This window comes from Drosophila obscura, unplaced genomic scaffold (genome assembly GCF_018151105.1).
Source record: "Drosophila obscura isolate BZ-5 IFL unplaced genomic scaffold, ASM1815110v1 contig_200, whole genome shotgun sequence".
Taxonomy (NCBI): Eukaryota; Metazoa; Arthropoda; class Insecta; order Diptera; family Drosophilidae; genus Drosophila; species Drosophila obscura.
The window spans coordinates 1,031,579-1,047,566 of record NW_024542791.1 but is presented as its reverse complement, the minus strand read 5'-3'; the positions used below and the strand labels follow the sequence as shown (position 1 = coordinate 1,047,566).

At 46.8% G+C, this 15,988-nt stretch overlaps 1 protein-coding gene across 1 annotated transcript in view; it reads left to right on the top strand.

Annotated features, from left to right (window-relative positions):
* The window catches only part of LOC111076097 (protein abrupt), a 43,256-nt gene that overhangs the window by 24,677 nt on the left and 2,591 nt on the right, over nucleotides 1–15,988 (top strand). Inside the window, 2 exon segments of the mRNA XM_022369724.2 lie at nucleotides 15,252–15,631; nucleotides 15,633–15,981. Of these exon segments, the coding sequence (XP_022225416.2) occupies nucleotides 15,252–15,631; nucleotides 15,633–15,981 (729 nt within the window).

The following is a 15,988-nucleotide window of genomic DNA, read 5'->3' as shown; positions in this document are numbered from 1 at the left end:
TGGATGGGGAGATGGGGAGATGGATAGATAGATAGATGGATGCTTGGATGGATGGATGGACGGATGGATGGACGGTTGAATGGATAGCAGGAAAGGACTGTCGACAGGAGGACAGGATGGACTGGGAGCGGAGCGGAGCAACTCCTTCTGACTGAAGCAATTCATCTCAACTCTTGAGCCGTTCCCCTTTGCCGCAGCTGAGCTTCCAGCTGGAACTCGACCGCAAAAGGAAATTCAAACATTTGTGCACTGAAAAATCAATTGAATTTAGCAGTTGGAAAATATATCACACAGTGCTGTCCCCTGGTGGGGTTTCGTTCCTGCTAAAACTATGAATTTCCAGCCGATTTTCTGCTGTGTAGATTTACCCCCACAAACCTTCAGCCATTCCATTGAAAGATTAACTCCCTCCACCTTCATGGATATCCTAAGATCATATCAAGCATGGCCAAAGAAATGCTGGAAAAGTCGCAGCTTCCCACCTACCCGCCCCCCATGCCACTCTCCACACCTACGAGCAGCAGCTAAGAAAATCCTCCAAAACCCCTTCCGTCCCACAAGCGGCGCAAAGTTCCCATTCCCTTTGGCCAGACGACGACGACGACTCCTAATCCCCGGCAACGTTAACCACATACGACCACATCGTTCATCATTGGCCCCTGTGCGTGTGTGCTGACACTGCCCCAGAGGGGGCGGGTAGTGGTGGTGGGGAGGGAGAATGTGCTATGTGTGTGTGTGGCTGGGGGTGACTATTGGCATCAGGCTGCAGCCTGTACTAATGAATTACGCAATCTAAAACTATGTACATTTAATTCAAATTCACAAAACTGTACGCCAAACTAACCGAAACGAATTCTATATATACGGACACACACACACACACACAACACACACATGTATGTACCACCGACCACGAACGAACCCACCCGACAAACTTTTTCTGCTGCCTCTGCGCTGTCAGCGTCGCTGCCTGGAGGACTGGAGGTCTGGCTGGCTGCTGTATATTTTGGAATAATTCAAAGCGAATACATTTCGGGGGTTTTCCGGCCACCCGCCGTCCCCCTCCACCCGCTGCGCCCCATCAAAAACCTCGCCCAAAAACTCGAACATCCATCTTCTCGCCAACCCCATCGGCAGGGCAGAGCGGCCGGCCGGCCTAAGCATCGCCCATCGCCCATTGCCCATTGCCCCATTGCCATTCCATTACCGACACCATTGGCGTCAACGTCAGCATCCATCCAGCACATGTCCTTGCAATTGTTCTTGCCCACAGTGCGCCCCTCAGCAGCCCCTGCTGACCCCACCTCTCGCTCTCTTTCTCTGCGGAACACTCTACAACTCTCTGCTCTGCTGCCCCTCGTGCCTCACTGTGGGGCACTGCCACTACTCCCCCCGGTCTGTCCGCCATCTGGGCCAAACACGAGAGCGAAAGCGTGCGCAAAAAGCAACAAAGGAACGAGGCGGCAGAAGCTGATCGAAGGTTTAAATACACTTTTACATTGTATGCTTAATATGCTTAATAGAAGGTAGATATGTGATGCATATAGTCAGCAGATTTTTAACGAATTTTAAGCAATTATCTGTGAGGCATAGAAGCTGAAAAGTTGTTCGCTTGTTCGACTTGTTCCATAAGTAATTGTTGCATTGGCGATGGAGTGGAGGATATAGTAATATTTAGTGATTCGATGGCAGCTACGATTCATCTGCTGCAAGGTTTATTCAGTCAATAAAACTATAGAAATATTTTGTAATAAAATTAGATTGGATTTGTAGCAATTATGATCAGATCAGGAACATTTGCACCAGAAATATGGCACTTAATTGCCTGTCCTACCACTTTACTTATCCCAACCATAATGCCTTCCCTCTGCAAAGGGTATAACAACGGCAATAGAATGGACAAGAGCAGCAGCAGCAGCAGCAGCAGCAACAGCAACAACAACACCAACAAGCAGTTATATTCCCATATAATATTCGTACACACTTTGCAAACATGTTTGTCGATGATGTATTATACAAAATGCCCATAAAAAGGCCCGCATGAGCGAGACGGCGCGACAGGACCAAACACACACACACACAAACAAACAAAAAAAGGGAAAGGGAAGCAAGCTGTGTGTGTGTGTGTGTCTCTCTATGGCGTATGTGTGTGTGTGTGTGTGTTTGTGTGCTAGAATGAGAGCATCCGATGGCGTAATCATCGTTTGTCTCTCTATGCTGCCTCGCTCTCCATTTGAGTACTGTATGTGTGAGTGTGTGTGTGTGTGTGTGTGTGAGGGCCACTAAATCGAAATGCCAAAATGCCCATTTCTATTCCAGAGTTGGGCCCCGCATAAGCGATACAGACATTTCGTTTTTTGGGGCGGGGGGGTAATACATCAAACTAGCCGCATCAATAGCACGCACACAGATGCAAAACACACACACATACATGCATGCATACATATATGTATGTATAGAAGGGTCCTCTCATGCCGTCGAGGACAACGAAAAAAAATAGCCAAAGTTAATAAGTGTGTGTGTGTGTGTGTGTGTGTGTGTGTCTCTGTTTGTCCGTGTTCGAGAGAGTGTATGGAAAAAGAGTAAAATACTTCATGCAGAACCGAGCCAAAAAACCGAATCGAATAGAACAGCAGAGCAGAGGAGCTGCAGAGGAGCAGCGAAGAAGGGCAGCAGAGAAGAGGAGACAAAACAGAAGACGACAGCACGAAGAGCAGAGACGAACGCGAAGGGGTCGAGGAGGTGGAGTAGTATAAGTGTGCGGAGGGTGGGGGGCAAAAAGTTCTTGCCACCAAAAGTAAAGGAGATAATCTTGGCCGAAGAGACGAAGAGCGAACACACTACTTGCCAAGAACCAACAACATCAAGACCCATGCCACATGCCACATGCCCCCCCATCAGCCCCCTCCGACGAGCACCTCCTGAACTCCGTTCTAATGACCGCCAAGATAGAATGACATTTGGGGCTGTCAGCTTTCATTGTTGGTCCGTTCTTGTATTGCGTTTGCATGTGTGCGAAAGAGTGTGCTGTATGTATGTGCAGCACGTGTGTGTGTGTGTGTGGATGCGAAGAAAACTTTAAGTACACAGTGCCCAAGGAGTAGGGTTTTAAACCAAGCAAAAAAGCAACTGTGGGTCGTGGCACGCAAATTCAGTTGAAGGGTTAAAGTAGTTTGAGATTTTTATTTTTGGTTAGCTGAGATAAACTCAGCAGGCAGTTAACTAACAAGTATAAATAGTTAAAGTACCTTCAACTCAATTACAGATATTCAGATAGTTCTTCTTAATTTTTAGAAACATCTTCTGATAGTTCTGGAGCAGAAAAAGAGAGAAAATTAAAAATATTTAAAAATTAGTTTGAGTTGTGAAGTTATTGTAGATGCTTAGGGAAATATACAGAATATTATTTTGGCAATTGAATTGGAAATTTAATGCTCTGGCACACCAAAAAAAAAGTTAAGCTTTACTCTCTCAATAGTTTTGCTTGTCTGCTGTATATTTTTCAATTCTTTTGCTTGCAGTTCCAATGGAATAAATTATTTAAAGTATTAAAAATATTTTATGAAATTTCCTGGATCTGTAAATACTCTTCTACATCTTTTAAATTTTGAATTAAGCTGCAAATTTCGCCTGCGCCTCCACCTTGGAGTTCTTATGTTCTCCTTAAACTCAATGTGGACTAGCAACCATTTGCTTTACTTTTCACACCACTGTGCCACGCTGTGCCCACAGGGAAGATGGCAAAAGGCTACATTTCGGCAATAAGACGCCTTCGGTCCAGGCACAATCACCACGAAACCAAGTAGCCCAGGCCCAGGGACTCCCAAGCCCAAGCCCCAGACTCAGACCCCAACTCAGACGCAGACAGTGGCTGTGGGCTGTGGACTGGGGCTGTGGACTGAGGGCTGAGCGAAGAAGAAACTGCGGTCCAAGTACGTGAAAATTGATAGATGAGTTATGGGCGTGGGTGGGGGGCTGGGGGGTTGGTGTAGAGCAGAAGAAGGCGAAGGGTTCACATGCATATGTCCTTACACGCACACACATCCAAAGTAACAGTGAGAGTGAGAGAGAAAGATAAAGTTGCTAAGCCCCCTCCACCACCCCCCCACCAACATGTAGTTGATTCTGTCTGTTTGTGCGAGTACGATGTATGTATGTATGTCTGTGTGTATGTATGTATGTCCTGCAGTTAAGTTTAGCAAGTGGCAATGAGTCCGAAGACGTTCCATCCATGTCCGTCCACAGCTGTCTGTGTCAGTGTCTGTGTGTGGGTGTGGGTGTTTGCTGTCTGAGTCTGTGTGTGTGTGTTTGTGTGTCTTCTTGGGTTCACGTGTGTGTGTCTCTGTCTGTTGGTGGGTTGGTTGTTGTTGGGGGGAAAGGCAAAGCATTTTTCAACTTTGCCTCGGCAGCCGGGGGCATTAAAAGTTTTCGTATTTATTTTGTAGTCGGTTAACAATATTCCTTTTCTGTACCCACCCACCCCTGCCCACCCCTGCCTGGCCCTGTCCGTTCTGCTGTCCGTGTGTCGACCCACTCATGGCACACACACACAGCGACACCTATGTACATACGTGTAAGAGTTTTTGTAATTGTATGCGTGCGTTTTGTTTGCGGACGTGGTCGTGGATGTCTTGGACGTCTTGCGGCACGGCACACAGCACACAGCACACACATGTGGCAGAGATAGATAATACACACACACACACACATATGTACGTAATACGTATAGAGGAATACGAGTACATGGACCAAGGATGCTTGTGTGTTTGTGTGTGTGTCTGCGTGAGTGCGGGTCGAGCTGAAAACTTTTATGTGTAATACATCAATTGCAAAAAGATAGCCAAATGCTGTTAACTTTATATACAACTCATACATGCCTTTCTCTCACTCACTCACTCACTCTCCCTTGCTCTCTCTCCATGTGTGTGTGTGTGGGTGGCTGGGGGGGTGTGGGGGGGCTACACTTGGCCAAGGACCCGGAGTTACTTACGCCTGGCCAAACTCCTCATGCGGCGCAAGTAAAAGATACATTTATTATGTGCGAAGAGCGATGAACACAAGCGATTTATCCTTTTTAACTTTTCTCTCTCTCTCTCTCTGTGCCACTATCTTTCTGCATGTGTGTGGGTGTGTGTCCCGACTGGACCACCCACATCTTGGGGGCCGTGACTAATTTATGGCCTCCAACCAGCAGCGTCCACAGCCACCCAACGTTTAAGCCCAGGCTAATTTCGATTTTTGGTTGCAAGTGCCCGCAAAAGTAGGCAACACTTTTCGGGCTCACATGCTGCCGCGTCACACAGTCGCGGCCAGAGTAATAGCAGGGCTTACAACACATTAAAAAATGCGTTAAAAATACATTAAGAATGTTGGCTGTAGTTGAGCGTACATTTTAATATTGTTTTAACACACATCGAGAGCAATCTTTGCCGTCTGCTGTTCAGGGGGGGTCGAAAATGAATGCATTTATTTCATTGTACAATCTATATATTTTTGGAGTAGTGATAGTAGTTCCTCCTTGAGTGATAGTAATTTATTTAAGCTCTGGATGTGCCCCCAATAGAGCTTTCAGTTTATTTTAAAAAGGGTTCATTCAGTCGTGGATGAAACCACACACATCAGAATCGCAGTAACTGCTAGATATTCCCTTTTCAAGATCCCTTATCACATTTATTTATTTCCCAAACTCTCTCCTTGTGTAAATAAAAGAATTAATAGCTGAAAATGCGCATAAGTTGCCTCATAGTCCAAGCATCTTTATGATAATATTCTACATATTAATACACACCCCTGCCTCTGCCTAAGATTGACCGCTCCAGCGCGCTGGAGTGTCCATATGTTGTTGCAGATTAGATACGAGTATGACAAAATCCTTTCAATCGCTCAACGTTCCGTGGCGTTCCTTTCCGTTCTGCACATATTAAAAACACGTTCGAGAGATGCCAAACTTTTCTCATTTCAAAAGTTAAAATAACAACAATAAGCAAACAAACAAACAGCATTATCGTTGGGGGGGCCATCATCAACATTCGTCACAGGCCAACGAGCTGCCCAGGCAGGACGCAGGACCTGGGACCTGGTCCTAAACCTGGCTGACATATGCGGAATGGAAGCCCCATACCCACACCCACACCGAGCCTGTCTACACACACACACAACACAACACAACACAACACAACAAAAAAGTTGTGCTCGATCTTGGCATGTGTCCGCCTTGAATATGCATTTGGCGTCACTTACAATTTTCGGTGGGTCGCTGGCTTTGGCTCTGGCTCTGGCGCTGGCTCCCTCCCACAAACGATGTCGATGTCGCAGTCGATGTCGATGTCAATGCTGATGTCGGTAGTGCCGGATAGTAGTCCGCCCTCCGACTGCCAGTTCATATATCACTCGATGTCCCCATTGCTGCAGAGGGGACAACCAGCCTGCCCCATCCACCACCTACCATCCCCCCGCCCTGTCGTCACACATGCTCAACGGCAATTTCGCTTTCAATTTCAAATGCTATCTATGAGGGAATGCGAATGCGAATCCGAGATGCGAAGACGCCCACACAAAGACCCCAAAAAAAACAAAAAAAAAAAAGAAAAGCAAGAAAGAAAAGCAAGAAAGAAAAGCAAGCAAGTGGAAAAGAAAAGAGAACAAGCAAACTTGTTTGCAAAGTTTAAACAACATTTCGTTTGGCTTTTGCCAGGCCGTACGTGGCCTGGTCCCAGCATACCGCCCCCCAGCCCACCCTGCACATCCCACATACCCACGAAAAAGGACAAAACTTTACCATTTTTTTTTTTTGCCAAACTGTTTTTTTTTTTTGTGTTCGTTTTTGGTTGCGTTTACTTATAAGATAAACAAATGCAGAGATGGATTGTCCCGGCGTATGTCGGCTGACATCTGGCCAGCGTCTTGGAATCTAAAGTGGGTTTGCCAGCGATAAATCTTACTAGAGAGGCCCATGCATACCCCCCACCCCTGCTGAAAATCTAATTAACTGAGACTGAGACTCCACCAACACCGCCACCCCCAGCCCCGCGTATCTGATGAATTCGGTCAACGATTTTTACGACACTCGCTCTCCATCTCGGCCCCACATGAAATTGACGCACGGACTGAGTAATTCACTTTATCCATAATTCAATCACAACTATTTCGCGGGGCAGAGATCGTAAAGCTGCAGAGACCCAGCAGCAGCCGCGGGACCCTGCTGACTGCAGGACGCCACCAATTGGCTGGGATTAATTCGTAGCCGTCAGATACTTGAGCAGTACACTGAGCGGAAAGGCTTCGAACAACGAAGGAACACCAGAGGGTAGATCTCAAATTCCAAAATAATGAGAGCCAAACAATTAAATAGAGTGGAATTCTGCCATGGCTAAGAGCGGCTTTCTGTATTTACAGCAATGATCTGAAACTAAATCCAAAATACTCAGCCATGATAGATTTTCTCTTCAATCTAATAGATGTATGCTCTCTGCCCATTTGTACACCAAGAATATAAACCCATCATATTTTCCCTGTTTCCCTGTTCTCCTCTCTTGCCACAACGTTTCTTCAATATTTTTTCCTGGAGCACATTTTCGCCAAGTGTATGAAAAGATTTCGCATCTATTTACCCGTTTTATTGCAAAATTCGTTGATAAACTTGCGCGCAAATAAAACGTGCCATAAAAATTAATAAAAACCCAATGTCCGGCTGCGTCTTTATAGTTTTATTATCAGCCCAAAAGATTTTCGATTGGTACAAATCCCTCGCTCGCTCTCTCCCACTCTCTCTCTCTCTCTCTCTTTGGGATGATGGCCTCTCAAAAATTCAAAAGCAACAAAAATTTGTGCTGAGTGAGCAGCTCGTAAAAATCAGACGAATCCTTGGGGTGGGTGGAACGCTGACGCTGACCAACACCCCCGCCAAAAAAGAACAAAAAAAAAAAAAACTTATTAAGTAATAAATTCCAATAAGAACAAAGGCTCTGCCTTACCCATCGACAAAAATTACAAGGGAAAATATGCATAACAGCAATAACAATAATAATAATAAGCGAGGTGATAACGATCGCAAGACATCGGGAAATGACCGTTAAACACACCTACGACGCACCCACCACGGGGGCAACGGCAAAGGCAACGGCAACCCTTTTATTTTTCCTCTGACCGACCCACGGACAGGACTGGACAGGACGGGACAGGACAGAGACAAAGCGCCGCGGAGAAATATTGTTTGTATGTTTGGCCATTGAGGTCCTGGCACTACAATGTGCCACAGAGAGCCCATAATAATATCAATGGGCAAGGCCCATTGACGGGAGTGATTTATATAGAAAAATTCATTATTTGCTGGCACCTCCCCAACCTCTGGCACCCATCCCATCCCATCCCAGCCCATCGCATCACATCCCTTCCTGCCATCAGGCGAGTTCATTTACGAAATGCAAAACGAGTCCAGTCCCAGTGCCAGTTCCAGTCCCAGTCCTGTTGGGCACTGGAGAATGCCATTGGCTTGTGGTTGGGGCGGATGACTGCTTCGATATAATGGCCCCTTGGCGCGAAAGGAAATGTTACCCGAGTCGCTTTATCTTTAATAAAGCTAATTCCTATTGCCGCTAACAGGACCGCGACATGCGAGTCCGCAACGGGGATTGGAATTGGGTTTGGGTTTGGAATCGCAGCCTGTCTTTTCTGCTCTGCTCTGTTCTCTGTTCTCTGTGTTCCCTCAGACTGATTGCCGTCGCGCTCCGATTGAATGCTTCGCTCAGGTAATTGATGTGGGTGCGGAGGTGCGGATATAAGGATGTGCGGATGTTCGAATGAGTGTCTGTCTGTCTGTCTGTCAGTCAATGGATGGTACGAACGAACGTCTTGCATAACCCAAAGCTAAATTGGCACAGAAAAGGCGCGCGGTCGGCCATAATTGGTGGGGCCAGTGGCAGTGCCGCCGCACCAAGCCCACGTCTTGGGCGGGCAGCACACACACCCAGGAACATCCTGCAGACCTGAGCTACTTGTGCAGCAAAAGGAAACTTAATTGCCAACAAATTAACCAAAAGAAATGATTTATTTTGCTTTTAGCGATTCACAGTTTCAAGGTGCAATTTCTAGAATAATTTACTCCAGTAGATTCACTCAAAGCAGACTTATTTGCGTAGAGCTTACTTTCCCACGATTCTTTTGTTCTTTCTGAGGAAAATTCTTCCATCTGCCAGAGGTTATCTATTTCCAGCGCCCCTCTCCAGTTTAGTTTCAATTTTCCTTGTGGTTTTCCATAAAATAGTTCACATGCTGCATAATTATTTGTGCAAAATTGGTTTATGCATTTTATATCTCATTAATTATGCACAGCCACAGATGGAGCAGGGAGACGCACCGAAATGGTTACGAAATTACGCACAGACCAACGCACACGAAGCCAGCAGCCCGACAAGATCCTGCCTAAGCCCTTGCCCCAAGCAACATTTGCAGGGCAAGTCCTGCGGCACACCTGTCCCTGTACCCTTGCAGAGAACGCATCTTTCCAGAGGCAGCCACACAAAAAAGTGCACTTGCTAAGGGGGAAATCTTACGCCTGATTTGATCCGGGGGGGGCCACACAATGTCCTCCGCAGTGGTTGTCCTTGTTGTTCTTGTGGCTGTCATTTGCAGGCAGGCAGGCAGGCAGGCGCACACACACACACACAGAGACAATCGGCTACAGGGTTTGCATCCTTTCGGTTTCCTCAAATGTGACAAATTCGAGATGTGCTTGGCTAGTCAAAGGAGATCGCCAGCCCAGCCCAGCCCAGCCCAGAGCTGGACGGACTTTGGAGCACTGGGCTGCGTCTCGTCTGTGGCCTGAATGGGTTCTCCTAGCCCTAGCCCTAGCCCTGCTCCCGTCCTGTCCCGTCCTGTCCTGTCCTTTCGTGCTGTCGTATCCTGTCCTATCCACTGCACTTGAGTTTCGGCCAATCGACGAGCACCTCAGGATGCTCACTGAAGAAAACTGTGATGCGACCATGCATGTTTTATGTGCAACTAACTATATCCGAAAGCATGCGAAAGACAGAGACCTCGGTATACACCACACATGTGGCAAATAGATTGGACACACGGAGGATACAGCCGAAGGTGGTGCAGCATTGGGTGGCACACCATTGCATATTGCATATTGCATATTGCATATTGTATTTTCAATTTTCAATTTTATTCGATTGCATTTTATTGTATTTTTCACTTGATATATTTATGCATCGGAATTGTTTGCCTTCTCCCTTGAGTTGTCACGCACAAAGGCAGAACTAAATTGTTTAATTTGATTTCAGTTTTTGGGGTCTCGCCTTGCGTCATGCATGGCCCGCACCCATAAACACCCACCCAACCCCAAACCACCTATGCAAATCTCTGGCCATCCAAAAAATGACTCAATATTTTTGGGGGCTGTGTGCTGTGTGCCTGAGCCTTGGCAATTTTCTCTACATTAAATTGCGTTTTATTTTTCAATATTTATTATTATCGAATATGGAAACGGCATCAGAATGGTAAATGGGAGCGTGGAGTGCGAGTGCCAGGAGTGCAGAAGATGGATCTGCCTTTGAGGCCAGGTGTGTTTCTGCACGCCACACGGATATACAGACACCGCATATAGAATATGGAATATAGCATATAAAGTTGTACGGCCGTCCCGTCCAAACGTCCAATCGGCAATGGTTCTGTGGCACGCGATGCGCCATGTCCCAAGCCCCGAGTCTCATTCCCCCATTGCCCATCATGCAGCTAGCAGTCCAACAATCCACCACTTTCCTTATTCCACCCTTTATGCATGGATTATACCTTTACGGCGGAGTAATACGGCGCATTTCGGTGTCATATGATAGCCGGAGAACTGAAGTTTTAGCGATCGTTGTTATCAAATAAATTCACTTAAACTTGTTTGAATTTTGGCACTTGCTAAGGATTATATTGGAATAAAATATTATGGGATATACATATATTCCTTTAACATAAATTATCTGTGGGATATATGTATGCATTCAATAAACGATAAATAGAGCCTGACTGTAATTTCTACTCCCATTTCACATGCATGTTTATAGTTTTTTCCACGCACCGTATTTCCTTTACTTCAAAGCAACACGAACTATAAATACTAGAAAATACCCCATCCAAAATTCTGCTAGATAAAACCCTCGAATTTCCATCGAAATAATCCCCCAACCCATTTGTGCGTTTCACTGCCAAAGCGCGTAATAATTTATGTAAATAAAATATATGATTTTTATTTGTTGCACTTTTTGTACTCTATATTCTTGTATGTATAATTTGAATATGTATTTGCCTGCCTGCCTGCAACGTACTATATCTGTGATATCCTACTTAAACTTTTATATGCAATAAGATATATCCTATGCCTATAAATATGCTGTAATTGGCTCCAACAATCAAACAACAAAAGAAAAAGGCAACAAAAATTGGCTTAAACTTTGACTTTGATCCGTGTGTGTGTCAGCGCATAAATGAAGCAATCCTAACTGTAAGAACTGAAGAGAAGACACCGAAATTGGCACTCTATGAAAATGTTGAAAAAAACATATGAAATATGAAAAATTCCCCAACAAATTGGCACTCTGAGAATAAATAGAAAAACTCAACAAACAAAAAAAAAAACATAAATTGGGAAACTGTAAAGAAGGTTTTGATTCAGTTCTGCTGTTCTGTTGTTGTTGTTGCTGCTGCTGCTATCCCTGGAAGCTGCAGCCGAAGATCTCTATAACCCAGACACACACACACACACACACACACACACAGACGAATCCTCAATCCTCCCCCTTCAAAATTCACACTGTACATCAAAATTTGAAGGATGCAGCAATCGAACTGAGTGCAGAGAATATACTTTAGCTTGCTTCTGATTTTTGATTTCACATTGACTTCCTCCCGACTTTCTCCCAACCGCGTGCTGGACTTGCCGATCAACGCAGGAACATTCCTGAGTGCCAAGAACAGCATCAAGCAGGAGGCCATCGAGCCGGAGGCGGAGGCGGAGGAGGAGCCACAGCCACAGCCGCATGAGGCACATGCCGCGGATCGACGGCCGGGGGCCAGTAAGCTGGCGAAGATCATGCAGAGGCCGCAGCTGTCGCAGCTGTTCGAGCAGCGGCGCAGCCATCAGCCGCATCATCATCATCATCCTGCGCACCACCACCACCAGCACCACCAGCACCACCATCACAATCCTCACCAGCACCACAACCACAACAACAACAACAACAATAACAACAACAATAATTCCAATACCAACCACAACAAGAGGAAGCGGAACCGTTCGGCCAACTCCTCGCCGACGCCCTCGGCGCGATCCTGGAACGACAGCGAGGAGGAGCACGAGCCGGAGGAGCATCCCCTGCAGAGCCAGAACCAGAACCAGAACAGCCACACCAACAACGACGACGAGGATGATCGCTCGTCGTCGGCCTCCTCGGCCATATCGCTGACCATGAAACGGACACGGCAGTCCAGTGAGTCCACCCTCTATCAGACGCTGCTGCTGAAGCAGGAGCAGCAACAGCAACAGCAGCAGCAGCAGCAGCTGCAGCACTCCCGGCACGAGGCAGCCCAACAGCAGCAGCAACAGCAGCAGCAGCAGCAATATCTGGACGAGCTGCAACAGTCCGTGTCCGTGTCGCACCAGCAGCAGCTGACCGCCAATCTGTTCATGGCCCGCACCATTGCGCTCAGCCGGTCCCGGGACTTTCCCGAACTCTTCCAGAACACGTCGGCGGCGGCCGTGGCAGCTGCGGCTGCAGCAGCCGCCAGTGCCACAGTCGCCTCGGCGGCCACAGTGAGTCCGGGGAACGGCAGTGGACCCGGACCGGGTGCAGGTCCTGTGCCTGGTCCAGGACCGGGACCTGTGCCGGGCAGCAGCAGCACAGCAGGCAGCGGGGGGCCAAGCAGCAGCGGCAGCAGCAGCAACTATATGCTGCCCTGTCCGCTGTGCGAGACGCCGCTGGAGCAGCGCGTCTTCCGGCAGCATCTGGACCGGCACTACCCGCGCGACAGTCCCGTGTGTCCGGTGATCGAGTGCGGACGGCGCTTTGCCCATCCCAACTCCGTGCGGAATCACATGCGCATCAAGCACACCCTCCAGTGGGCCAAGATGAAGGCCATGCGCTCGTCGGGCGGCCCCTTTGCCGGCGGGCCCGACTTCAAATGAAACTGCGAGCCGGCCCACTAGTGTCGCGGGCTAGCCCTGTAATACTCGTTAATACCCCGTACTCACAACACCCCGTAAAGCTTTCTAGGTTGCTGCTTTCAGTCACACAATGGCGACAATAAATCGAATCTAACTCTAACACCCAATCTCGAGACACACTCGCAAATCTATGGTAGATAGCCAAAAGTAGTCCAGGTCCCAGTCAAAGGCGAAATCCACTAGTATGTGTTAGCGCTCCCTGGATCCTTTCCTATAGGCCAACTACTGGCCCAGGGTCCAGTGGACGCCTCCCAACAGTCAGCCATGCCATCCTTTGTTGCTCACTTCCTTCTTTTGGCTCTAGCACACAAAAAGGTTTCAGTCAGTTTCAGGAATTCCTAAAAATATTCATTTAAAATCTACTCAAAAATTAAATCATAGCTGGAAAATGGAGGATAATTAGAAGTTCTCCCTGTGGCTGAGGAATAAAGATTCTTTGGAGACTCAGCCCGCGTTTGAGCTCTCCTTATTAAAGGAACTTAATCCACATTTGAAATCCATTTATTCGTAAATAATTCAACAAACTTCGCCATAGCTGCAGCAAGAATAAACAGAAGATGATAATGGAATGGTTTCAAGCAGTTTCATACGCTTCCATGATCGAAACTATGCAAATCTAATTCGGTATAGATCACTCACAGGAAGAAGGAAGCGCAGCAGCAGAATGATGAGCTTTAGATGGAGTCTAGAGTCCAGAGAAGCTTCTTAGCGGACAGACAGGTGGACGATCGCTTTTGGGTTAGGATACTTACAAAACAATTATTACGTTCCTATATTCCATATAGTATATTAAAATGCAGACAACTAAAGGCTCTGGCTATGTTTACCCAATGAAGAAAAATATGAAGGCAATTAATAATGAAATTCCAACAACTTTGAATTGCTGGACAGGGCAAAGAATCTGTAGAATAAAACTCCAAGTAAACTCCAGTAAAAATATGTGCAGTATTATGATTAAAACCAATACCAAAAAAAGAACAAAAAAACAAGAACACAACCAGAATAATAATATTAATTGATAGAATTACATAAGCAGACGTATGTACGAGTATGTATGATGTAAGCCATAGAGAGGTTGCAGAAACTATGTAGATAATGAGCTAAAACCAAGCAAATCACAAAATATATATATGATAAATATATATATATATAAACAAAAAAACAAGCGATGATGTAGTTATATTATGAATATTGATACTGAAACAAAATAGAATGTGCCTGCATAATATATTTTTAGCCAAACAAAAACAAAAAGAAAAACAAGTAAATAAGAAAACAGAAAATACGAAAAGTAAACTAAACTAAAGTTGAATATAAAAACCAAAAAAGAAGCAAAAGAAAATCCGATTTGTATTAGAGAAAAGTTCAAAATTGATGGATGATTTTTTGTTTTGTGTGTTTTCGATTTCGATTTCGATTCCATTCGATTGGCGGCCGCTGGCTTTAAGTACTACAAAAGAGCAGACGAAAAACATACGTAAAAAGGTTCCTATAATGTTAATCAAAAGAAAGAAAAAACCAAAAACTAAAAACCCCGAAAACTTGAGCAAAAACTAGCGCAAGAAATCGAACAACTTTGAGGCTCGATTAAATATATATAAATTCCATTTCGAAGCGGACAATTTTACAATTGTAGTTTATAAAGCATATAGAAAAATGAGAAAAATGAGAGAAAAAAAACAACAACAACACACACAACTGATGGAACATCCGTGCGCGGAAATCTGTGCATGGGATGAGTACGTCCATCGGTTCGATTCGTATGCCATTTTAGTTTGCAAATTGTTTGATGGGGCACATGCAAAATGTATCTTGTACTGCAAGTGTGTGTACCGTGTATCTGCAACGTGTGGTGTGCAGAGCGGCCGACTATGGGAGGAGGAGGATATGTGTTTGGAGATGGCAAATATATTTTGGTGAACAATAAAGAGCAAACGAAGACGAGCTGCCTTTTCATTGAACTCTAAACGAGACCCGTAAATCGTAAATCATAAATCATAAATCTAATGCTGAATATTATTGTTCTGCTTCTGTTTAGTGTCCCGAAGATCCCTGGAGATGCGCGTGCGTGCCACCGATCCGAGGCCCTGCCCGAAATGCGGCAAGATCTACCGCTCGGCCCACACCCTGCGCACCCATCTGGAGGACAAGCATACCGTCTGTCCCGGCTACCGGTGCGTGCTCTGCGGCACTGTGGCCAAGTCGCGCAACTCGCTGCACTCGCACATGTCGCGCCAGCATCGCGGCATCTCCACCAAGGACCTGCCCGTGCTGCCCATGCCCAGCCCCTTTGATCCGGACCTGGCCTCGCGGCTGCTGGCCAAGGCCGGTGTCAAGATATCGCCCGCGGAGCTGCGTGCCCGTGCCTCGCCCACCGGCGGCAGTGGCAGCAGCGGCGGTGGCGGCGGCGGCGGCGGCGGGAGGAGGCGGCGGTGGCAGTGGTGCGGGCAAGCTGGATCTGAGCAACGCCAGCGGTGGACCATTGGACGATGGCGAGGACTCCGACGAGGATCCCGAGGACCTGACCGTGGGCAATGGCCTCTACGGCATGGGTGGCAGCAACAGCGACCTCAGTCGCTACCACGAGAGTCTCCTGAGCAACTTCGGGCACGCCAACACCACCATTTCCCGAATGCGCAACGAGGCAGCGGCGGCCGCGGTGGCCTTGGGCCAGCCCAAGGATCTGGGCGTGCAGATACCCACCAGCAATGCTGCAGGACAGTCCCTGCTGGACACCTACCTGCAGTTCATCACAGAGAACACTTTCGGTGAGTG